The 26,478-nt window shown below is 39.9% G+C and overlaps 3 protein-coding genes across 5 annotated transcripts in view; all 3 read left to right on the top strand.

Annotated features, from left to right (window-relative positions):
- The first annotated feature begins 7,484 nt into the window (after positions 1-7,484).
- On the top strand, positions 7,485-8,587 carry hes2.1 (hes family bHLH transcription factor 2, tandem duplicate 1). Its single transcript, XM_038723828.1, has 3 exons — positions 7,485-7,574; positions 7,667-7,850; positions 7,967-8,587. The coding sequence occupies exons 1-3, from the start codon at positions 7,485-7,487 to the stop codon at positions 8,290-8,292; spliced, it is 600 nt and encodes a 199-aa protein (XP_038579756.1). The 3' UTR covers positions 8,293-8,587.
- An 8,422-nt stretch (positions 8,588-17,009) lies between these two features.
- LOC119906223 (transcription factor HES-2-like) lies at positions 17,010-17,930 on the top strand. Its single transcript, XM_038723786.1, has 4 exons — positions 17,010-17,099; positions 17,202-17,297; positions 17,409-17,496; positions 17,605-17,930. The coding sequence occupies exons 1-4, from the start codon at positions 17,010-17,012 to the stop codon at positions 17,928-17,930; spliced, it is 600 nt and encodes a 199-aa protein (XP_038579714.1).
- Positions 17,931-18,858: 928 nt separating this feature from the next.
- Positions 18,859-26,478, top strand: part of acot7 (acyl-CoA thioesterase 7) — a 61,338-nt gene continuing 53,718 nt past the window's right edge. The window contains exon 1 of one of the 3 annotated variants that reach the window (XM_038723783.1): positions 18,859-19,249. In XM_038723783.1, the coding sequence (XP_038579711.1) occupies positions 19,200-19,249 (50 nt within the window). In that variant the 5' untranslated portion in view covers positions 18,859-19,199. Of the gene's footprint in view, positions 19,250-24,619; positions 24,731-26,478 lie in introns of those variants that run through there. The other 2 variants (XM_038723784.1, XM_038723785.1) reach the window with 2 other exon arrangements.

Below are 26,478 nucleotides of genomic sequence, written 5' to 3'. Positions count from 1 at the left end.
AGGTACACCTTTCAATATAATGCACTCAAATATAACACCACCTCCCATTATGACTTCAATAATAAAAGTACCTGAAGTGGCCTGTTTTCAGGGTCAAAATGTTATTACAGCAATTTGGCTTACATGCCTCTTAGGATAAGATAATCAGCCCAAAGTTAGACTTGGAAATGAACATGGATCTTATTAAATGTTTGTTTCCTCAATGTCTTCATACTGTAGATTGATAATGAGCTGGTTTGTTGATGTTGGATGGATTATTCATTCTAGCAGGGCGTTAATTAGTTCTTCTCAGGATACAGTCCAAACATAGAAATCTCATGCAGTTTTTCAGGCAAGTAATATCTAATTTTGGGCTTTTTAACAAAAGAAAACACAAGTTAGCACCAATTCCTTGATGTATTTGTTGTCCTGGACCTTTTCAGTGGTAGAGAACAAATACTAAATGAGGACCAATGTAACAGCTACTGTCAGGTTTGAGTGGGTGACTTCAGAGCCCGAATCTAGCACCACAGATGGCTTTCACCTGTCAAAATGCTCTCTCCCTCTTCAGTACCATGGACAGTGGTCATCTTACAAAGCACCGCCACATGGAGCAAAAGTGTCAACCAGTCACCCACACCTGACTCCTCTTGATCAGAGGTGCAAAGCCACAGATGAAGCCCTTAAGAAGTAGCCAGAAGAAGGAGGGTATACCTTACAATAGCTTAAAAATCCCTCCCTTTTAACTTCATGACCTTGATGTCAATGTGGTCATTGGCTGGTTTCCACTGATCACAGGTTTGGCGGTTCAGTCCTCACCTCCTCCTGTCCATATGTTGAGGTGTCCTTAGGCTAGACACTGAGCCCCAAATTGCACTCGATGGTCAGGCCAGCACCTAGCATGGCTTTCATTGGTGTGTGAGTGTCTGTGTGAGTAAGTGAATGAGAGGCAAATTGTAAAGGGTTTTGGATAAATGCACAATAAAATTGCCACCATTTACCATATCAATGCACATGTTGCTTCTGTTGTGTTAAGGGAAGAGAAGAAAGAAACCGTTGATTTGTTTTGTGCTCGTGGTCCTCCAAGGAAGCCTTTTCAGTTTTGGGACCTCCTCTTCACCTTAAAACGGACATTACTTAAAAAAACAACTTGGTAACATTACAGTGAGTGTTATTTTCTGACTTGTAATAATAAAGTGTTCAAGTTAGTGAGATCAATAGCCTGAGTGTTAAATGTGGTTCTTAGCCCCAGAACAGTGACAAAAAAACATCTCAACTTAACGTCCACTTCCTAGCTTTCAACCTCATCTCATGGCATACTCTATCTGCCGATAAAGACTGAGAGATGCAGCTGAAAACTACAGAAGAAAAAGCATTTGTCACAGACATGCTTTAGTTGTGTGGAGAGTGGAGAGTGACCATAATTTAAGCAGGCTATGCAACAAAGAATATGTGATGAATCCAAACCCAGAATATCGAGTTTACATGATATACTGTACATCCAACAACCCTTCATAACAATTATAGCTCTGCATTTCGACTTGGCCCTTGGATGTGGTCCCTTCCTAACTACTGAAGGAGACTGCACTGCCCACCTTTCATTTTAAGATGCCTCCATCTTGAATAATTGCAGACCTGTTTTGAAATAGTCATTTTTATCTAAAGTCCCTGAAAAAGCTGTATTCAAACAGTTGGTGCCACATTTGTCAGATAACAATTTATTAGAAATATTTAACTCTGGCTTTCGATTTCTTAATAGTACTTCTGAAGAAACTGGTTAGTGCTGCATTCTAGTTATTTTGGACCTCATTGCTGCTCTTTGACAGACTGCAAAGGTGGGCAGGAATCACTGATGTGGTTTTAAACTGGTTCAGATCCTACAGTGACTATGGCCGACTCCTTTTCATCCCCAACAAACTTGCTCTATGATGTCCCATTCTAGGTCCTATTCTATTCTCCATCCATATGCTCCCTTTCTTTAATATCACCCACATATACAATGCATAAGTTCACTGTTGCACCGATGACACAAAGCTCCATATTCCAACCAGACCCAGTGACCGGTCTAACATTGCAACCCCTCACTGAAATAAAATACTAGATGTCTAAAAGGGGGAGAGTATTGTACCTACTTAGATACCTGTCTTAGTCAGAAATCAGTTCGTGGCCTACATGTAGTAAAAAATGCTGCAGCTCAACTTTTTAACTTGCTGTAAAGCAATTGTAAAAAAAACCAAAAAAGTATCGTATCACAGCATTTTTTGGCATCCGTGCTCTGGCTATCTGTTTCTTTTAGGATTTATTTAAAAATTCTTCTGGTTACTTTTAAGGCCAGAAGAATTAAGCCTTAAAAAAGCATGGACTGACACCTTCCTGTATCTTTGAACTTTTATCCCCCTATGAGCCAGAACGCAGACTGTGATCCTCTGGTAGGGCGTTGCTAGCTATTCCAAGGTCCAGGCTAAAAACCAAAGGAGACAGGGCCTTTGTTATCAGGGCCACCCTGGAACAATCGGTCTGAGGAGATCAGGCTCACAGAGTCTGTTCCTGGTTTTATCTCACTTCTGAAGACACACCTCTGCAAAATAGCTTTCATTGTGTGATGCGGAATGTATTTTTGCTCCACAAGAAGTCTTGGGGATACTCAAAGTAGAGAGATGTGCCCATGAGCCAAAAGAAAGAGAATTGCACAGTTGAGTCTGTCTAGCTTCATGCTCCTGAAGAGATAGCTTATGGGGGTAAGCTATTGATATTGGAGCTGGAACAGTCAGTTAAGCTCACTTTTCCGGTAGAAATACAATCCATCTAATTAAGAATTCCCTGTCCAAACAGCTTGAATCGCAACACAGCCATTAATGCTGCTGTCAGTTAAACAAACTGAGAATGCTGATGGATTCATAGAAGTAAAAACTGTAGTGTTGCTAAGCCACTTATAACAAAGGATTATTTGTGAGAAAACCATATCATCAGTCAGAATTTAGCCGTTTAGCTGTTTTTGTGTGGAAGAGTATGTTGCCTCTCAGAAAACTCCCGCTAACAGGGATCAGCCAAGTATCATCACTGAGTGTTATTGGATGAAGGAGGAGTTCTCTGCACATATTTCACCAACATGGCGCTGAATCAGGTGCTTCTCAGAGCGAGGACAGCAAACTTCAGATGGAAAAATAGTTGTTTGGATTGGAGTGTCTACACAGTACTATTGTAAATGTTAGTCTGTTTGCACTAAAGGCTGTAAATCATTGTGTTCTGGTGCTTTTCCCTATGAAATTATTTATATGTGGGATAGTGACACTGTACCACAGTAAGGGGAGACAAGAGAGTGCTGGCTTGAATCAATTCAGTGTGTCAGTACATGGAAAAGTCCAGAATAGGCTCGATCATTTTGTTCCATCATAATAATAATAATTTTCCACAAACCCCAGTGAAAGCCAAAACATGCTGTTTTATTGACATATGTTCTTTGTGTTGTGTGTGTTGCTTTATTATCCTCTTCTCTGATATTAAAATTGTTTTGTCACTTAAAAATGTCGCAGATTGATAATGGGGATACTATCTACAGGTTTGCCTCTCTGTCCACCTTGCCCAAACTTGACCCCCTTTATCACTCAGCTCTCAGATATGTCACTAATTTTAGTTTTAAGACACATCATTGTATACTGTACAGATTGGTAGGATGGTCATCTCTTCACTTGCGCAGGCTTGAACATTGGTATATTTTAATTTATAAGATCATTTTAGGTAAATTTCCAAATTATTTAAACAGGACATTTTTAACTTTTCAAAGTCATCATAATCTAAGGTCACAAACTGGCTACAGTTCAAAGTGCCTGCAATCAGAACAGAGGCTGGAAAGCTTGTTCTACTATGGCCCCTGGTCTTAGAATGATGTGCAGACCAAGCTCAAACTTCAATCCCTCATCTCTCTAAATGATTTTAAACATAGAACAAAGGAGGAGGTCACTGCTAACTGCAGCTGCTTTTCCAATTCTATTACCGCTTAACTCCTAAATTAAATTTGTGAAGAGTACTATGTAGGGTATTATGTAATACCTAAATGCTTGTGTTGTTGTGCTGTGTCTCAGTGTTGTACAAAATGTTGTGGTAGAGACTTGTTTTTCTGTGTTTTCTGTTGTACCTAATGATATTGTTGTGATTGGTTTCTTATTGTTGCTTGTCTATCTGTTCGATCCTGCTCTCTGACCCTGTCTTGACTAGGTCTCACTTGTAAAAGAGATTTTAACCTCAATGTGACTTTCCTAGTTAAATAATGGTTAAGAAATATTTTACATCTAACTTGAAATAAGGATAATGACGACTATTTACTATGACCTCTTCTCTAGCTGCTTGGTCATGTGGTCATGCTGTATGTCTGTGACTTTAAAGACACAGCAAAATGGTATACCCACTGTAGAGTTGCTGATTTAGAATTAGTTACAATATAATAAGTTTCCATTAGAAAAAGACATTTCTCATTGTTTCCTCTTAGACACTCACAAATGCAAACTCTTGCAATCATAATATTTTGAAATTATTTTATATGTTTGAAATACATTTCATATGTTTAAATACAGTCTCCCTTTTCAAAGACATGTGTTAATGATTAAGTAAAATTGAGAACTGTTAGGCTCAGAGAAAGTGATGCACAGACTTAAAATTGCTTAAAGACACATTTAATAAATTGATGTGGTTGTCAAGTATCAAGTATTTCAGCATTTCATAAGTTAAATGTCCTTATACTTCATATCACATCACACAATTTAGTGGAACCAATTCTGAATTCATAAAAAGATTTATAGCAATTAAGTGAGTCATTGTGGTCGGATTTGACCACAAACTGGGAACAAGAGGACAACAACAGGACAAACTTCAAATGTTTGCTGTATACCCAAACACCAGCCAGCAGTCCTAGCCTACAGATGCTTCAGTATGATGCGGATAATGTTGGCGTAGATTTTGGCTTGGGATGCCAGACATCCTTTCAGCTGCAGTCACGATTTGAAGGCTGGAAAACCCAGAAGTCTGGAAGCTTCTGTGGCGATGTAGACGATCACCTTTGGCAAGGCAGGGAGTCCGTCGACGCTTTTGGTTTCATGCATCAGTGAAGCTGCACAGGCTCCATCTGTCTGAGCGCTTTGGCTCGTGTCAGTCTCATGCCGTTTATACGATCACATTCTGATTTAGCAGAATAGTATTCTCAAACTCAAGGATTCAGCTTTAAGATGTTTTCACCCTGTGCTCCAGACTCTTGCCCCAAACGTGACGGTGCTGTTATTATACTTATTGGCTAATTCTTAATAATCCGTAAAATTAGGCTAAAAACCTTTACCCAGTTTTTTTCTTTTATCAGACTTAAATCAAACATATAGGCAGGCACTGAATTCAACAGCCTGTAGTTTAAGTCGAAGAAAACCAAGAAAGTAATCACATCCCTTTCCCATACAGTTGCTGGAAAATTCTTTGTGAATCCACTTTTCTGAACGTCCTGCAACAAAGGATCACTGTGCTGTCAGCCTGCACAGATGGATACCCACGCTGGCTGAAACCAGGACAACAAGGGTCCCAACCGAAGCCTCCCTATGACTTTTTTGGGTCTTATCTCGAAGGGCCCATTCCCAGACTGGACTTGATGGCAGTTATTTAGGGCCCCATGGGGCAGGACGCGTGCAAAATTGCGCATCTATAATGCTTGAATATTGTTTTTGAAAACCCTCAGGCAGCTACAGCAGGGCAGCTTGCAGGTGCAGCAGAGGAGCAGCGTTATCTTTACAATCTTGACTTGTGCTTGTTGAACTAGATATATTTCCAGATGCAAATAAATCAGCTGATCTTTCAGTGTGTTGAACATGTTCCCGCTCTTTATTTTTTTGTTGTAGGTTGGAAGTGAAATTCCGTGCTTAAATAAAAAGTCGGTCAGAAATGTGGTGTTCTATGATATTCAGCACAAGGCGATCTCTAACTGAATTTGGTTTAAAAAATCTGTTGTAGGACATTTGGCTACATCATCATTTTAAATATAAACAATATTTTAAAATCTGTTTAGTTTTATTTAATGTATTTCCAGCATGAACTTATCGGTTTAAGACTTCCTGCCAGCATCTTGTTATGCGTGTTGTTTTTACTTGCTTTGTTTTGTATAGACATATTATTTCTGCGCCGTTAAAAAAGACCAAAACTTAATTGAAGCACATTGATGGTAAAGGGGCACAAGAACTGGAGCAGAGACCGGGATGCTGGGAGGGAGCAGCAGAGTGGTGCAACTGTGGGAGACAGAGGAGGGGGTGTGTCCGGTGTGCAGAGACGGAAGATGAGAAACAAGGGGGGCTTCCCATCTGCTGTGGAGCGTGCCGAACGCGTGAATCCCACTGGCAACTCACTGTGTTTAGTTAATGGTCAACTGAAATTCTTCGAAGATGTTGAAATAAAAACGTTTTGATTTAATATCTACAATCTTAAATATAACACAATAATGATAATATTCGGATTGTGTTCATAGAATAGAGAGTATCACGTCAAAAGAGCTCGTCTTTTACTGAATTATAGGCCTGTTCCTCACCGTGTTATCCATTCAGTGTCACAGCAGACTTGTGTAATGCATAGCTCTTCTTTCTGCTATGCTCATACTCCACGGATGCAAGCACCTATCTGCCTATGTTGCAGGTTGTCCACGTCACTCAGTCTCCTCCCCCACTGCTCCAGGTAAACACCACGTTGTTGATACTGGAAACAAGCTGCTGAGGGTCCACAAGCAGATGTTAATCCATATATAGCGTGGCTTGGGTATCTGGTTTATTAATTGTAGGAATAGATTAGTGTTGTCACCTCAGAATCACTCATCTGGTTATGTGTTGCTTTTTGCTAGCGGCAAGAGAAGTCGAGTCCATAAGCATCAATAAATGTAGGCTACTGATTTTGTGTATTCTGATCTAACTTTCTAACTGTTCATTTTCAGCAATGCAACTTTCAGGTATCTAATCAAACCAAAATGACCCTTTACGGATTTGATCTCTCACTTGGGTAGAACCTTCAAAGCAAAAATAAGCACTCCAATAAACAGAAAGAATATAAATTTAATAACCAAGCCAGGCGAAAAAAAGGGGCAATCCTTACTGTAGAAAAGTTCAAAAGAGCCGCTATCTGATACAGAGTACAGGTGAAAGAAAAACGACGTTTTCATATGGCTTGTATGCGTAATTGGATATTGGACGAACGTTAAAGCTTTAAATTTTAACCGCAACAAAGCGCAATATCATCGCAAAACTCCGCATACCAGCGGTAGACGCAGGGGCCCAACTGGACCAGATGGTCCTGACAGGAGCACCGCTCATCTCCCAAAGGCATCGCCCCCCTGTGTCACACCCCCAACACAATGGCTTGTGTTCCCTCCCCTCTGACGCGCCGGACCCACATAAATAGGAGGCTCTCCAGCTCTTCGGCACACTTCAGCTCAGCCGCTGCAAGAGCAAGTATCTCCTCTCAAAAAAGCACAACAACAAACAGCAAACGAAATGAGTCCCAGCATCACCACTGAGGCAAACCAGCCTCTCCCTGCCAGGTCCACCGTGGCCCAGAGAAAACAAGCCAACGAAATGAGAAAGGTAAGGGAAAGAGATAAACTTCTAGCTGTTATGTTACTGGAAATGTTTCTGAAAAGTGCAGCCGAATAACGGTTCTTCATTATTTCTTCTAGACTCTTAAACCCTTGCTGGAAAAGAGAAGACGTGCTCGTATCAATGACAGTCTCAGTCATTTGAAAAGCCTGATTCTTCCTCTGGTTGGCAAAGATAACGCACGCTACTCCAAGCTGGAGAAAGCTGATATTCTGGAAATGACCGTCCGTTTCCTCAGAGACCTTCCTTCCACTCCAGTTAAAGGTAAGCACCATTTCTTAAACCACGACATGCATTGCAGAATCTTCTTTAAAATCTTATTTGAGATTATAGGCTACACGTGCAATGCAAGCCACTAATCAAATCTCTTCTTCCTCCAGACTCCGCAGACAGTTACAGAGAAGGCTACAAAGCCTGTCTCCAGCGCGTCTCCGCTCTGCTTCCCAAAACGAGCCTGGACCAGGAAGCGTGCCAGCGGGTGAACGACTTTGTCCAGCAGTCCACGTCCGCCACCGTCACCCCAACCTGCCTGAACTGCTGCGCTCAGAGCTCAAGGGCTTTCCCTCAGATCCAACAAAGACTCCTGAGCCTAAAATCCAGCTTCAGCTCCAGACCTGACAGCCAGTCCCACAGAGACGCAGTAGCTCCCAGCCGAGGGCAGCCAGGCCCGCAGGCTGTCAGCGCTGCCATGTGGAGACCCTGGTAGTGATTTGATAGACATTCATCTCACGCACATTATTTATTTTGTGATGTCATTTATGCTATTTGTATTCCAGTAACTAATAGTGAGAAATAATTGTTGGAGTTGCTGTAAAATGATTTAATTCAGCATTTTGCGTTTAATGCTACAAGGAAAGGTGCACAGATCTCATAGAAACTGAAATATATGAACTTTTAAAATGCAATCCTCTTTGGGGTTTCAAAGACATACATAACACTTTTGTAAAACCCCAAGGGTTATTTTGTTTGAGGTTTGCACGATGGACTTAAAGGTATTTTGGTCTGTGCAAAAGAATAGTCTGTAAACACTATGTGTTAAATATGATTCCATATTATTCATTGACATTATGTAAGAAAAACATGTTTTGTGAAACTTCAACTGTTTTGTCATTGAGAAAAGCTTTTCAATAAAATTAGCTACTCTTGTCAAAGATGGTTGTGTTGTTTGATCTTTGATTTTGTGGTGGTCTAAAGATCCCAAATTTATCATTAAACCCAGACGTCTGAGTGAGAAGAATCTCTGCTATGTGTAATGAGTAAAAAGGCGCGCAAACGCATAAAGCCACAGGTCAGCCTGAGCCTATTGATGCTGATGAGCAGCTGCTCTATTGTCGATGTGAGGCGACTCTAGTTGCCGCCAAATTGGTGGGAAAAGTTGGACTGTTTGTGTGATGGGACACACACTGAGATGACTGCAGTTGTGAATTACAATGACATATCTGACATAACCCAAAAACATGTTCCTTAGTAATTTTACAATAGCAAACATTATTAGTCAATATATCCCTGTGATTTGTCAATAGCAGACTTATAATAGGAAAACTGGAATGAACCATTACATATCACAGTATAATAATCCTTTACTATAAGGCTTGGTTGTTTTTCTCTGATATCTGTAGATGGCTATTATCCCGAATTTACTACTTTTACAAAATAATATTTTGAAATTTGTACTTCTGTTTGTCATGCATTATTCTTTATATCATAGGATCATACAGCCTCATAGATGTTTCTTATTGCAGCTTCTTCTGCACAAGCTGCTTTTGTTTATATTAAATGATTTATGTCCTCTCTCTCTAGACTTTACTGATATCTAAATCATATTTAACAGCCTATCAGTGGACACCATCCAGTAGGAAGCAGTGGGTAGTGGGTATACTGTCTGTTTAACAACAAAATCATTTCCCATAAAGCGGAAAATGAGCTGTGCACTGAGCAAGCTCTCTGGCCATTATGAATGAATCACATTAATATGACTTTTTAACATTTCAGCAAACATAGACAGAATATATTTCACCTGACAATTTTTTCTCAGGTATGTGAAATGACATGCAAAAAGCATTCTAATACTTAACTTAGTGTATAATTTTTGTATTATTTTTAAACACACAACAACATACGGTCTAAAATCCTTCAAGATTCCAGATTACTTTATTTGTGCTTAGAAAAATAGAGAATTTAAAAAATAGAGAAATAGACATAAATTCTGCCACATAAAATACATACAAATTGTGCAGACATGACACATACAACACAGCCCCTCATTTCACACCCTGTTTGTGTCCTGAGTTTTTGGGATTCCCTGATAGAGAGTTTTCATATCTATTTATGTATCTTTTTCTGTTTGTAATTGGGTTCCTGTTGCATCTATCTGAAAGAAGCAGTTTGTATTCTGAATACGGGACATGGGAGGGGTCAGCGATTCCCAAGACGTATATTTTATTCAGTGTGATATTATCCTCTTATGGTAATCACAACATTCACGGGTTTCTGATAACATAGTTGTCTTTAGGCAGACAAGTCATACTTCTTGGATGTTGGAAAATTGTTGAATGGACCAACAATAGTGAAGAAATATTCCCTATATGGATTAGCTCTCTCCACGTTGACTGTCAAACTGTTTTGGGATGAATTGAAACCAGTGGCTCACTGTGAAGTAGGAAATGTATATGAAAACTCATCGTATTCTGTGGAAAATGGTCAGTAATAATTCAGAGGAAATGCAACTATTCAAAACACAGCTATGGTCCTTCAAAGCCCAAGTTCACACTTTCTGTCTTATACAATATCCACATGTCCATATGTGCAGTAAGCTCATTTGTCATGGTTAGAATTCCTGCTGTGCACACTGACTGTGAGGAGATCTATTCTTAATGCAACTTTAATGGAAAAATGCAGGACAAACAGTCCAAAAGTCCTTAAAAAACAAACCAATGTTCAACTAATATGGGGACTAATATGGGGCTTCATCGGTCTGAGTTGTCAAGTGGGTATCTCTTTTATGTATGAAACTCCCTTTTTGTGGTTCCAGACAGTGTTTCCTTAGCTACAGTGGATGGATAATAATATGAAGAGAGAATTTTGGCACACGTGATCTGTTTTAGACTGCTGTCTTTAAGTCTTATGTTAGCGTTAGTTGAACCTGAAAATTTGTTTTTGCACAGAATGAGATCCGGTCCATCATCTTTTACATTAAAGAAGACTATGAGGGGATCTCGCAACCGGTAGGAAACACATGGCATAAGGATACACGATGGGAAGAAGGCAAGCTGGCCGAGGCAGTGTGATGATTTGATCAATGTTCTGCCAGGAAACCTTGTGTCCTGCCATTCATGGATGTTAATTTGACACCTACATTGTTGCAAATCATGTACACTCTTTTAGCAGGATAATGCGCCTGCAACAAAACAAAAATGGTTCAGAAATGGTTTGAGGAACACAACAACAACTTCAAGGTGTTGACTCCAAATTCCCCAGATCTCAATCCAATCGAGCATCTTTGGGATGTGCTGGACAAACAAATCAGATCCATGGAGGCCCCACCTAGCAACTTACAGGACTTAAAGGATCTGCTGCTAACATCTTGGTGCCCGATACCACAGCACACCTTCAGAGATCTACTGTAGTCCATGCTTCGACAGGTCAGTGATGTTTTGGAGGTAAAAGGGAGACCTACACAATGTTAGGCATGTGGTTATAATGTTATGGCTGATTGGTGTAAGGTAGACGAGAATAGTCATGGAACACAAAACATACACTATAAGATCAAAAGGATAAAGATTGATAAAATAACAGATTTGCAGTAAATTAAAATTCTTTCAAACATGGATAAATTAAATCTATTAACACTGACAGCTGGTTTGACTTCAATTGAGATTTAAAAGCTTGTAAAGAGAGAGAGGTTTATGTCTGACTGAAGCATGTTCTAATTGCAGGGAGCAGCATACATCATGGCTCTTTGCCATTGCTCAGAATGCATAAAGCCTGTCATACAAAACACAATGTATACTTTGGAGTGCCCAGATAAACATAGTGTAAAGTGAGATGGCACTGAGAAGAGCTGTGTTTGTAGAATGCATCTCGACAATCAAGAACAGATAAATATAGTTGAAAAATGTTTTTTTCTTTGCCTCAAAATTAAAGCCGGACATGTTTCTAAAATAGCCATTTTTTTATTACCCGCTTGTTAGTAAATAATTTTGTCATTGTCATCATTTGCACACGACAAAAGCACAAATATCTGCTTAACCATTAAAAGACAAAACGTTGGGACAGTGCAATGCACATAAATGTAATTACATTTTTATGAAACAAAAGAAAAGGTTTTACATAGTCTAACTATTTGCTAAGAAAGTAATTTTGTCTAAAAAGAGGAGGAAAGGGGACAGACATTACACAAGTAAAGGCAGGTATACACTGGAGAACAGTACTATGATACAGTAACTTCTAAAGGCTCAGATCCACATTGTTCACTTTGTTCTTTTCCAAAAGAAAAAACTTAATATGTTTTAGAAAAAAGGTGACACTGTTTTGGCTTCATCAGGTCATTATATAGGCACATCTCAGAAAATCTGAATATCGTGTGAAAGTTAATTTCCCCCGTAATTTAAGTCAAAAAGTGAAACTTTTATAACATTCATTCATTACAAATATTCCTTTTTATATTTAAACCTGGATGATAATGGCTTACAGCTCATGGAAATCAAAAATCCATCTTTCAAAATAAAGGATCTTTAACACAGAAATGTCGACCTGAGAAGAGCCTTTAATCTCTCAGTCTGGTTCAGTACACTCAACCACAATCATAGGGAAGACTTCTGACTTGACCGTGTAAGCCACAGAAGGTCATTGCTGAAAGGACTGGCTGACTTTGAAGGTTGAAGTGTGGTAGGAAAAGGTGCGCAAGCAACAGGGATGACCGCAGCCTTGAAAGGATTATCAAATAAAGCTGATTCAAGAACTTGGGGGTGCTTCACAAGGAGTGGACTGAGGCTGGAGTCAGTGCATCAAGAGTCACCACACACAGACGTGTCCAGGAAATGAGCTACTAGTGTCGTATTCTTAGTGTCATTTTGAAATCAAGGTCCCAGAGTCTGCAGGACGAGTGCAGAGGCACAGAATCCAAGTTGCTTGAAGTCCAGCGTGAAGTTTCCACAGTCAGTGATGATTTAGGGTGCCATGTCATCTGCTAGTGTTGGATCACTGTGTTTTATCAAGTCCATCATTAGAGCACGTCACGCTCACATCTGCTGAGAAACTTTATAAAATGCTGATTTCCTTTTCCTGCAGGACTGAGCACCTGTCCACAGGGCCAAAACAACTAGTAACTGGCTTGCTGACCATAGTATTATTGTTAAATTAAATGGGAGACACCAGACCAACAATAGACAACAGATGAGCTGAAGGCAGCTATCAAAGCAACCTCAGCAGTGCCGCAGGGTATTTGCTTCCATGTCACGCCACAGTGATGCAGTAATTCCAGCAAAAGGAGCCTCGACCAAGTACTTAGTACATATATTAACCTTTTTCAGAACTGTTCAACTTTTCAGAAGGTCGACATTTCTGTATTATGCAATCTTTATTCTACTAATTTGAGACATGGATTTTTGATTTCCAGGAGCTGTAAGCTGTAATCATCAAGATTAAAACCAAGAAAGGCCTGAAATATTTCACTTTATATGTAATGAATCTAGAATATATATGAAAATTTCACTTTTTGACTTAAATTACAGAAAAAAATCAACTTTTCGCTGATATTCAATCCCTTTATGTAGCACTTGAAGGTGTGGAAGTCCATTTTAGAGGTCAGGATGGTAGTTGAGTCTGCTAGAAAATGTTTCTCAAACATTAACCAGACCATAGTTACCATGTGCAGATATTTTAGAAAGCACTGGATATAAAAAAAAGACATTGACATTGAATGTATTCTAGGAGTTTGCATCAATGTTTCTGTGTGGTGACACACAGTAAAACTGAGTGAACTAAACTTTTCACTTGTCAAGAGGAGCACAGCTCAGCCACTTGTATAATGTTTTCCATGGCTCTGGAAAGAACTTTCCCGAAGTCTGAGATAACCCTGATAATGTCATCCGGGTTATCTCTGCTTGCTTACAAACTGGAGGTTTGAGGTTTGGAAAAGCAGACATTTAAGAAGCAGGGAGGGTCCATGAAAGCTGCTATTGAGTTGCATTATGGAAACTGTAGGATCCACTGTAGATTGATCCGTGAAACAGGATGTCTTGGCCACTGCATCAATTTTGTCTCCTTTGCACGTGGGAGAGGTCTGCCTTTGGTGCTTTCTGGCACTTTTTTTCCTTAACCAAGTAGATTTTGCGCCTAAACCTAACCAAGCAGAAAGGCTTTCTGGCAGAAAGCCCTGAGCGCAAACTTCTCCCATGTGCATCTCCTTTTAGTTTCCCAACTTTATAAGTGCAGTACTAAACCGTCTGAATAGTCTTTTAATGGGTAGAGATGTGCAATTGGATGAGTAGATAGTTCTGAACCTTGGTATTATTATATTTCACAATGGGTGTATTAGGCACAAAGTTCAGCTGTAGCAAAGAGAAACTTAAGTAAGAAAATGAATTCTCATCTGAAGGGATACAAAGTCCATCTTGTAGATGGTTCTGTATGCAGAACTAATTACTTGCAATATCAGGGAGGCACAACGTCTTCATCATAATAAATTCAAATGACTCAAGAATGACTCAACTTTGACTTTGTCCTGTGACACAATCAGCTGGTAAAAGAAAGGGGAGACTATTGGAAAGGACATTCAACTGAAAAATACTTAGTTTCATTTCTATAATTGGGATAGGCCTATTTGATATAGCCTACTCCAACAAGAACAGTGCAGACTGAGGCGTGGTGATCAAGTCTGCCCAAGATTGCTTTTATTACATATTGAGAAGAATAAAGGAATAATAAGCACTAGCTTGTATCCATTATCTCAACACATTCTCTTTCGTTAAATGAAAGAATTTAGACCTGTTGATGGACACATGTGGCGATCAAACGTTGTTTATTGTTAGAGCTGGATATGGTGTTCTCCTTTGTTTGAGATGCAGAAAAAACACCAAAGCCGCCCGTTTTCTCTCAGCTCACATCACGCTGGAGTAAAAGTCAGGTGGAGTCCCGCTCGCTGTTTCTCCCCCATCCCACAGCCCGCTGTTGACTCTTAATTCCCATGAAGTGTCGGAACATTTTCAGACAAAGGCTCCCTGTTATCCGGCCTGCACAGATGGGTTACCCACGCCGAATTTGCTTGAAAAGACAAAAGAGGACTCTAACCGTAAGAGAAAAACGGAGTGTAAAGTGTACCTCCCCCAACCCCCATCAACCCAGTCATACCTCCATCCCAGTGGGGCGGCGAAGGGCGCGTGCAGCAAGTGTGCCTCTCAGTTTCAGCGTAGCGCTTGGCTTTGTTGAAGCAGCACAGCAAGATCATGTCTACATGAAGGTGACCTTCTCATTTCGACTGTAGACTTTTTTTTTCATTTCAAGTTGTAGAAATACCCCGAAGATATACATCGCTGACCCCAACTCGATTTAAAATGTAAACCTTTAATATCCTATTGCGCCATAATGAATGGGGTGGGGGGAATAAAACTGAACCAGTAGTGCAGGGCGGAAAATAATTTACAGTGTATTTAAGACACGATATATCTGTTAAATCCAATCCTTTGCATATGATTGCTTTCATATATTTTACTATATTGTAAATTTGTAATTCTGTGTTTCTATTTTGGAAAGTTGTATTTTGTTGGATTCTTGATGTGCGTTACCTCCTTCAACAGACTGGGCTTCGTGTTTCGTCATCACCATATAATATTGATAAACAAGCATTTCATGATAGCTTGGACGCTAAAATATCCAGGAGACAAGCTGAAAGAGACAATTGCTGCGCGGAGTTTCCAAACGGGGCGGGAGGGAGAATGGTTTGTTTCAGTTGGACAATAACAACATGGGCCCATAAGAAGCATGCAGATGGGCTACCCACGCCAAACCTGCGTGGAGATCATGTGTCCTGCGAGTGAAGTTTATTTTTAAAAAAGTGCGTGAGTGCATGCAATGCATTCTGTGTGTGTGTGTGTTTGTGTGTGTGTGTGTGTACGCGCGCGCATGGATGAGATTTGGGTACATCCATGGTAGGACAGCGACAGTGGCTCTTCAGGATGTTGGTGTGGGGCAGGAGGAGAGTGTGGGGGTGGGGTCGATGGATGGAGGTTGGGTGGGGGTGATGAAGGCTCCGTAACAGACAGCCATCTGGTCCCCGTGGCGCGTGCTCCGCGCGTGGTTCCCCTGAGTGCAGTGGTATTTGATGGATTGTTATGTCTCTATGGTTTTCTAAAAAATAAAAATAATTCAAAGCTGTGATTCAAAGTTTGATTCGGCGGTCAGTTATTAAGTCCATGTCCACCAGTAAATACTCTAAGTAGTTATAACGCCTAATCAGTTTTAAAAAAACCCTATAGGCTCATTTAATATTTCGAGTTGGCTAATGAGATTGAAGTACATTCTGCCTCACTACTCATCCTCTGTTTTAACCCCCACCAGCCTGCTGAGACGTAGGCAGCGGGGGATACAGCCTACAGGTAGAGACTCCCCCTCGGACTGAAACTGCATAAAAACGTCATATGCAAAACTATTGTTGTCAAAATCTATGAGCAGATGCTATTTGAAAGTAGCGTGGCTTGGGTATGAGACTGAAGTAAGAGTCTGTATCTCTGTGGACACTTTTCCATACACGCAAGCCTGACCCCTATGCCAGTATTGTATGTATTACACCCTGTTGTTTTAAGTGTGCACATCTATAAATAAAGAAACGTGAATAAAATCTTAATGCATACTGAAAATACATTTTACAATATGTTATGTTTCATAGTAAGATCACAAAAAAAAGAATCTAGCCCACATTTAGTTCCCAGCCATCTCTGAGGACTGTCTAATTACGCACTGGTTTATTTACTAACCATATTCCAACTACTATATAATAATGAACCTAAATGTACTATTTAGTATGATGTAAATGTAGTATATAGTAGTATAGTAAATATAGAGTTATTTGGTAAATGAGCATTGGTTTCCAAATTTTAAGCTTCTTTACGCACGCATTTCTTCAGCTTCTTGACGCACATTTTGTTTGATTTAGTCAATGGATCATAACGCAGACACGCTCTGCAGTTGTTATGCATAGATTAGAGTTGAAGACAGATGGTTATCTTACTATATGTGATGGTTTTGTGTTGTTTTCATCGAATACTTGGCCAATCCAATTCGTTTCGTGTCGGCTTGGGGGCGTACCTGTGACGCACGGAACCGACGCCACGGACCTGGATATATACTGCAGCCCTTGACCGTTAGACACACATCTTCGCCGACCTCTGTTCTGGACACCTCTTTGGCACAAAGACGAAACTGAAAATGTCTCCAAACATGACTTGTGAAGCTCTCCAGTCTTTTTGTCCCAGGCTAACTGTGGCTAAAAGAAAAGAGGCTCTTGAACTCAGAAAGGTAAGCGAAGTCACTGCATTTTGCTTCATTATCTTAAACATGTATGAGATGTCATACACTTGATGCAATGAATGAATACTAAATATTCTGTATTCTTTTCAGACTATGAAACCTCTGATGGAAAAAAGAAGGCGCGCCCGCATCAACGACAGCCTAAACCATTTGAAAAACCTCATCGTTCCCCTCACAGGCAGAGATGTAAGTTATAATATGCATTTCAACATATGCAGAAAAATACTTTTTAGATAAACTAAAGTTAAGGTAACGTTTAGGCTCAAATGTTTAACATTTGCTTTATATTTTCTTCAGAAGACTCGCTACTCCAAGCTTGAGAAAGCCGACATCCTGGAAATGACTGTGAGGTTCCTCAGCGACATCCCCCCTGTTAACACCAAAAGTGAGTTATGGTTCTGCTTGTTTAACGCTTTTATTGATAGATTCATGTATATATAATTGGCTCTTATCCTTTTTGAACATCGAAGCTAACATTTAATTGTCTTTTCAGATTCTACAGCCGGTTACAAGGAAGGCTACACAGCCTGTCTCCAGCGCGTCTCCGCTCTGCTTCCCAAAACGAGCCTGGATCAGGACGCGTGCCAGCGGGTGAAGGAGTTCGTCCAGCAGTCCACGTCAGCCACGTTCACCCCATCCTGCATGAACTGCTGCGCTCAGAGCACCAGGGCTTTCCCTCAGATTCAACAAAGACTCCTGAGCCTAAAATCCAGCTTCAGCTCCAGACTGGACAGCCAGTCCCGCAGCGGCGCAGTAGTTCCCAGCCGAGGGCAGCCAGGCCCGCAGGCTGTCAGCGCTGCCATGTGGAGACCCTGGTAGAGACCGGGTCTCCCAAAAGCCTGTGGAAAGACTGTACAGTGTTTCATATGTATGCAACATGTTGAGATAGCATCACTTGTAAATATGCATAGTGATTCATCGCCTCGTTTCCGTTGATGAGAAGCCAGAATTCATCGTTAAATTGTACTAGTTGAGTATTATATACTTACGTTTTGCGCACGAGTCTGTTGTCCTGTATGAGTTGACAAGTTTAGACAGTCGTATTTTTTTAAAATCTGCATGTATGTATACGTTAAATATTTAGTCCTCTTTGCGGACTAAGTGATTAAGGGCCATTGAAACAGCCCTGTAAGACCCAAAGGGTCAGTGTGTATGAATTTGCACCATAGACTTCAGTGTCTGTGCAAATGGAATTTGTAGACATTATGTGTCACTGTCGGTATCTCTGTTGGGATGTGTGTTATTTTTGCTATTTATAGCAAATATTGTATATATGTTATATAAACACTAATAAAACTACGATATCGTGGTAAGCTCTTGGCTGTTGTTTGGTTTAGACCTTATAGTCATTTGTAAGAAAGAGTCAAAAAATGGTTTTAGACTGCCTCCTTACAAAAATGCATGTGAAAACTAAAGACAGCTCCACCACCAGACTTTGAACTGAACCTTGTTGCAGCAAGTATCATGTCATAATTCCTTATACGGAAACACCTAACTGTTTAATGAGCAAAGGCATGGGCGGGTGACAAGCAGATTTGAACAGAATAAAAACCGTTACTCGGTGGGTTAATAATCAGGTGTTACACCTGGACGGATGTGGTCAAACTCCCCAACAATGGCAACATGAAATACTGCCCCTGCGTTGACTATGCTGGAGAGTAAATGCGGTCTCTGCTGCCCTCCTCCGACGGTTGTAGGTATTGACATGGTGATGGTTTTTGTTACTTGTATTGCACAACCATGCATTTCTAACAGCCCTCTTTGAAAAGGCTGCTGCCACTATAATAAACTAAATGACTGTCATTTGGTTTATGCCATCCTGTCATATAAGATTAGCATAGGCTGAATACACTTTGAAAGAACACGTTTCGCAAAACAATTTAGCTACACAAAAACACATGTTTGCGTTTCTGTGAAGTAGCCATAGGCTGTTTCACTCACAGATGACTCATTCCACAACGAGGCTGAGTCCTGAGAAGTCGGCGGACACCGGAGGAGTCTGATTTCCTTTCACATCACACAGGAATCTCGCCGCAACACGAGACCAACAAACCCCGAGACCTTATCCTCATCATCACCACCACCACCATGTCGGTACCGCAGGCTCGCGAGGCAGCATCCTCTCTTCAATTATGCAGGTAGGACGTTAAATGCGACAAATAAACACGTGTGCGAGCAACCTTTATATGCCGATAACGGGCTGTTGATCGACAAATGACGGGAACAGCGCGGCTTCCGGCGTCAATGCTACCCTGATAATCCGCTTCATGCCCTGTTATAATACACTGAAGCCTACACTACTGTCTGTATAGACACACAGTCTATGTAGCCTACTGCCGGTGATCGACCATGTTAATGTGGCTCGGGTAGGCGATTACAAATCAAACGGCGTGTTTTCCGGTTAAGTATTCATCCTGTGCGGTTCAGGCAGAGGTGCAGATCATCTATGTCGCATGTGGTTTGATGACCTCAACGCGGTTTTCACCGGTAGGACGCACCAAAAACTATGAAGGACACATTAAGGTCGCCATAATTTTACCGAAAACTCCAAAAAAGTTATATTTTATAGCAAAGGCTTGTATAAATAGGCTTCTTTGTCTGGACTGTGATTAAATCGCGTGTAGTTCCATTTAGTATTTCCCCAAAGATAATAAAGACCGGGAGGACACTGAAAGCAAGCAGCCAGCTGTGCGTGATAGCCTGTGGTGGGAATGAATGCTACCTTTTAAAATAGGCTACCCTTGCAGTGACTAGGCTTCATTTCCCAGCAGCATGCGGAGTTTGTTGTACTCGTGCTGGCCCGTAGGTGGAGTCATGCAGGTCTGTCACAGAACAGCAGCTCTGTATGTACCATAGGTCTGTACTCAGCTGCTTCAAAACATCCCTGTCAGTTCAGGTGAAAACTGAACGTTGTCATTGAAAGTTGTTGGCTTGTCTACATCAGAACTTAACATTATGTTTAAATTTGTTTTAAAATATCCTGATAGTTTACCCCATAGCTTGACTTTTCCCCCAAACAACAGCATTAAAAATATTTGTATGGCTATGTCCACATTAGTCTTATAAGTTGCATTCAGTGAAAGTTTATTTAGCTACTAAATAAACTGCTTTGTGTATGTTTGGATTCAAGGAAAGAGGACATTTCATCAACCCCAGATTTAAGACATGCATGCCACAATGACTCCGTGATGTGGTTAAAACAGTAGGCCTACCGAAGACCAAGAAGGCAGATTCTGTTGTTGTCTGTCATCATATTTTGCCCTGAATGTTAGTAAAATCACACAGTCCCTTCAATTACCACTTTAAGACATTTCCAAAGGTGTCATGTCGCCAGGTTTTATCATTAACATTATAGTTAAGTGATAAAATTTTGCAAACATATTAGACTGTTCAACACAAGTAAAATGACCAATGACAATATCCACCTGTTTGGTCATGATATCTACGTTGCTGATAAGAGTTTGACAATATTTTCAAGGCAAAAATAGTATTTTGGTCAAGAATAAAAAGTCTGTGTCAGTCAGTCATAACCTTAAGGTAAGTACTTGCAGCCTGCAGACAGGCTGCATACACAGTAATTCACATGTGCAATAAAATGTATTGGGTTGTAAAGCGTTGGAATACAAGGCTGATCAGGTGATTCTCGCCTGCATTGAATCCATCTTGACTTTACCTGTTCAAGTTTTAAATGACTTAAACATGACATAACAGTTTGGTTAGTTTACTGATGTTACTGATGTTCCATATTTGCGTGATGATGCGGCATGATGCTGGCAGATGCAGACGCCAGCTCTAGATCCCATACAGAATATGAATAGAAGCTGTTTCACTGGACATGAGCAATAGCTGTGTGATGGTCAGTGTGTTATTTTATGGTGAGATGTAACTTTTTTGTTGTATCTTCTCCCTTGGATCTGCCTTATCTGTGTCAAAAAGGAATTACTATTACTAAAGACCCAATCTGGACCTAGTTTTGTCTTTGAATGATTTTTTACTCACCCAATAGGTTGTAACCCTGCTTTCGTCTTCAATCTAGTTGCTTTCACAAAACCTCTGATGTTGTTTAGGGGCTTTGACAACTTACCTTTTTAAGTAAGAGATAATCAACTGTGTATATGTATGTGCAAACATGCAGTGGTGTATATGTGGGCTTGAGTTTTGTGTTTGAAGTGTAGCCTATATAATAATACTAATAATACTACTTCTATTACTACTACTGCTAATAATAATAACAATAATAATAAACTTTAATTATAGAGCACTTATTAAAAGAACATACAAAGTGCTTTACAATAGAAAACACTAAAATAAACAGCCAGCTCAGATAAAGTCAAGATACAGTATGCCTTCTGATAAAATTGCGTTTTTAAAAGAGACTAAAAGAAGTCACTGCTTGAGCCTGATTTGCTCAGGTGACAAAAGCTCAGTCCTGTTTAGTTCTAGCGTGGACACAGGCCATGGAGTGCCTTAAAAGTAATCAATAGGATCTTAAAATCAGTCCTAAAACAGACAGGGAGCCAATATAAAGAGGCTAAAACAGGTGTGATGTGATCGTACCTCCTGGTTCAGCTGTGGGTGTTTGACAAATACCTTTGTTACCTGGTAATGTACGATTATAAAATACAGTTCAATCCTGTTTGCAAAGTGCGGTCCCTTCCAGCCCCGTCAGTTCTTTGTACTTTGCTGCACTCGTACTGTTGGGGCTCGGGACAGAAATGACACCAAGATATCAGAAGCTAATTGACAGTTTATGCCACTATTATTCTCGACACAGGTAAACATTTTGTGTTTTGTGCTTGATTCAGCAGGCAGCACTATGCCTTTTCAGTTAGTTAGTAAGCTACAGTATATTTAAATGGTGTTGCTGGTCCAGGAGGCACAAATTCTAACTAATGAGAATTCACGTGAAAAAAAACTATCAACATTTAGTAGTGCGTGTCTGTTACAATTTCAAAATAGATCTTTAGTTACATACATGTAGCTAAAATATGCACACCATGACTTGTATAGAAAGTCTTATAGATATAGATAGTTATATTCAAATACACATTGTTGGGTACATTGAAGTATTTTCTACACTAACCACTTTCTCACGCAACGCTACAACTAAACCACTTTGCTGGGAACATTTAACTACAAAGACAAGACATCATACCTAAGTGATAAGCTACTTTAGCTAGTCAGTGCTTTACAAAACTGCACACACAGAAGAAAGATCTGCTGACATGGTGCTCCTGTGAGATTTCAACTGGCATTGTAAAGGACGTTTGTGTTGCACTGTAGGTAATAGAAGTGATCCATCCAGTAAATAATCTAAAACTATAAAAACTATAATAACTAACAATAACTAATAAACTATTATTTATATAGCTTATTTCATACAAAACATGCAACTCAAAGTCTTTCAAATTTAAAAAGGGATAAAAACAGGAAACACAAATTAAGCAGGTAAAGAAAAGGTTAAATCACTCCTAGAAGCTACAGGGAGTCAGTGTAGTGTAGCTAAGACTGGAGTGAGTTCCGTCTTCACTGTTTTTGTGAGTAGTCTAGGGTTATGGATAAATTGCATCTTCTTAATGGACAGTAAAAAGTTAATTGCAATAATCTAGTCTGCTTGAGAAGAAATCATGGGTTAATCTTTCAGAATCTCACTGGGTCAGGAATGGCCCTACTATGGCAATATTTCTTAAATGAAAGAATGCCACTTTAGTCACTTTGTTTATATGGGACATAAAATGTAAATTGGAGTCTGAAATAATGCCCAGACTTGTTACCTTGATCCAGGGTGTCAGATTACAGTTTTTTAAGCAGCTCATCACAGGTTTCAGACTGAAAACACCACTGCAACAATTTTCTTTATATTTCCTTTCTTTATAGGCATTATTAGTGTTTTTTAGTGTGGCTATGCCCTTGCCCCTGTTAGCTTGTTTGTTTGTCTGCCAGTGGGATGTTTCTTAAACCTATGACTAGGTTTACATGGAATATGTCTTGTGGCACTTTTTTGGTTGTGATACCGTGGTATTTGTCTAATTCTAGATTTCTTAGCTATTGTAGAAGGGAAATCCCATTAAATTAAGTGTGCTTTATGTGGCCTCTTGGCACATATTAGGGTGTGATGAAGATTTTATTGGCCAACTGCTGTCTGTCTGTGTATTGGTGACTGTGTTGAGATCCAGTTTAACCAGTAGTGACAGGTTGCGTCAGCGTTAATCCTGCATAACGTCACTAAACGCCAGGCCCCAAAATCTCAGGAAATGTGAATGTAAAGATCAAACAAAAGGGAAATGTTTCAGTCTTACAGAGTGCAAAGATGCTGTGCTTTAGGCCTCGGAGCAGCAAGGCAGCAGATGAAGTGAATAAGGTAGCTGCAGTGGTGGAGAAACGCCAAGCGAGTCAAAGGCAGCAAGCCAGCAGGAATGTCAGGAAAGTTGTGGAGGTAGGAGCTCAGCAGGGCTCTAAGTATCAACTCAGGTTGTTCATCTCTGACGCATGCACACGCACACATGCACGTGCATGCGCACGCACACACACACACACACACACACACACACACACACACACACACACACACACACACACACACACACACACACATAAACAGGATACTCTGGTTTCTGGTTCATTATAAGAATACAAAAAATATTACTAATATTAAATACTGCCTTTTGTTATTGAACTCTATGGTCATTTTTAAGGTTGTAGCTTAAAATGCTGTTGATTTGATTGCAATATATTCTAAACACTTTCTTACATTTTTGCTTCATGTATGTAAATGGTGTGGACATGATGTTAATATTGAAAGTCATTTCAATATATACTGTAACCTCATCTGATATATATGATAAAGTTAAATCAACACCTCTCCGCAACTATAGGTTTCAAAACACTATTATTTATCATAGTACTGTTACATTAGACATTAGGTACTAATTTGTTTGCTGGTTACTATGAGTAATACAACAATGTCAAGTATATTGCGCTGCGCTGTTCATGGTTCCAGTGATTGTTACTGAGTGTTGCAATTTTAAAATTCCCCACACCGCTCAGACCGTTTATAGAGGAAGTCATTTTGATGAAGTCATCCATACTCTATAATTCATATAAACAAGGTACATCAGATGGTTAATTATTGTTGTTGTACCCATAAACAAAACCTTAAGCATGTCAATTGCACAATAAATTCTTTTAGAAGTAAACAATTCCCTTACTGTTAAACCTTCCTTGCTAACATTGTCAAGATGTGGATCTTCTTGCTTTGTATGCACACAAACACACACTCGTGTAAAGCTAGACCATCTGATTCACATGGTTAATCAGATCTCAGTGCAACAGTGTATAGCTGTGTGGTTTGGCATTTGTGACCTCTGAGCAGGTAAGCAGATTAGATTGTAAGTTACTGGTAAAACTAGTTTAGCCCACACACAGAAGAACTGAAAACACCTGATGTACATGACAGCATATGTCAGTGATAATGAGACTGAAAGCAGTCATCAGATGGACATGGAAAGGTGAGGCTGGAGTCTCTCGATACTCTTGACAGTGTTGAGCTCATTATTTGTGCACACCACATGAAGTGCTCTATGGAAGTCATTTCAACCCATAAGTGATTATCACAGAAGGTATGTTCCTAGATAGTTATTCTGGCCTTTTGTCAACAAATGTCAGATTCTTATATTAAAATGTTGTTGTTTTTTACAGATCACTTGTCATATGTTTAAGCCCACTTCAACTAAGTATCAGCCCCATTCATCTGAATAAATCTATAACTAAATAGGTGATTGAAATTTAGTTAGTAACTGCTTAGTGACATAAACTGAAAACACACCGCTTATGTACATTTTGTTAACCTGTTGTAGTGTTGACTCAGACATCTTCTGCCCTCCACAGCCCAAGACTGTCTCATGTGTTTGGCTCAGACCTAATATCAGGAAGTAGCATACTGGGCCCAAAAGCAGACATAACAGATCAATTCTAAAACGGTCAAACACGTTTTATTGAGAGCAGAGCAGAGCAGAGTGGCAGACCAGGAAGTGGCAGACAGGTGAATGTGAATTCCAGGCAGGGTAGGGGCTGAGCGAGGCAACAGGCAGAGTTTCCAGGGGTGTAGTAGTCCTAGGCACAGGGAAATACGTCCTTGCCTTGCCTTGCCCTGATTAGTCAAATGCAGATCAGGCGAGCAGGTGGACACAGGCAGCTGGAGCCAGAGTGTAAAGCCACACCCAGACAGACAACAGAGAGAGAGACAGACAGACTCACAGGAAACACGGGGGATGACGTGGAGATACTGCAAGACCACAAGTCCTGTATTTACAGTTTTTTTCAATTGCTAACCTGCGTCAAAACTGAAGTCACATTGTCAAAACTCTTCACACAGTCAGCGAAACAGAAGTGCATGTAGACCAAACTGTGAATCATTTTTCATTGCTTTCACACAAAATGCATTCAATGACCACTTTCTCCAAAATCCATGAACTCTTTTCCCATTACTACTTCACCACCTGCAAAACACTGTTTATCTGCAGCACATTTTTCAAATGCTAACACACTGTGTCCAAATCTGTTCAAAACACGTTCAAAACAAAATGTTTGCAAATTCCCTGCATATTTTGATACATATAGAAAATCTTTGCAGAACATTTACATCCATTTTATGTTTTAGAGAAATATGTGTAATGTTTTGAATGTGGTTTTTCTGTAAAACTGCATGCTGAGTGTAAAGCAGGAAATGTGCTTATATTTTAGCAGAATTGGTTCAAGGGGATGGTGCATCAATTACAGACTGTGGTCACTGGGTCTCAGGTACCAGTGTTAACTATGTAAACAACTGAAAAAAGTATATTGCAGCACTGAAATGTCTTTTTTTCACAAGTAAATTACTGAATGCATTTCTGATTCTTGTAACACATACTATAGTACAGTCAATAAAGTGAAAATTTGTTACAGGTTTCTTCCATTTTTTTCTCAGTCGCTTTGGTACATTTGCAAAACTATTTGTATTGGTAAACTATGGCTAAACTTTTGATGACAAAGATTGAAAATGCACAAGGCTGTACTTTTTCTGTATGGCATAGATCAATGTCAACAGTACAGAGTTACAGTAAATATTGCAAGAGATTGGACAGGATTCACAGTTACACTTTACTGTATGCACTGTAATTTGTTGACATCATGTCACTGTGATGCAGAAAATAAAAAAACAAGACTATTTTACAGCACTGCATAGCACAACGGAAACAATTACAAAATAAGAGATGGAAACATGAAAACACCTCCTCAGGTTGATGTTCCTGTCTATTGGGCCACAGATTCTTATTCACAGCACAACAGATCAGAACTTCATCAATTAACTGTAGGACACGTTTAAGTC

Source organism: Micropterus salmoides, unplaced genomic scaffold (genome assembly GCF_014851395.1).
Source record: "Micropterus salmoides isolate LMB-PRFRI ecotype aquatic unplaced genomic scaffold, ASM1485139v1 Ms_hic_scaffold_16, whole genome shotgun sequence".
NCBI lineage: Eukaryota > Metazoa > Chordata > Actinopteri > Centrarchiformes > Centrarchidae > Micropterus > Micropterus salmoides.
The sequence above is the reverse complement of the archived record's forward strand: the minus strand, read 5'-3'. Positions and strand labels throughout refer to the sequence as shown.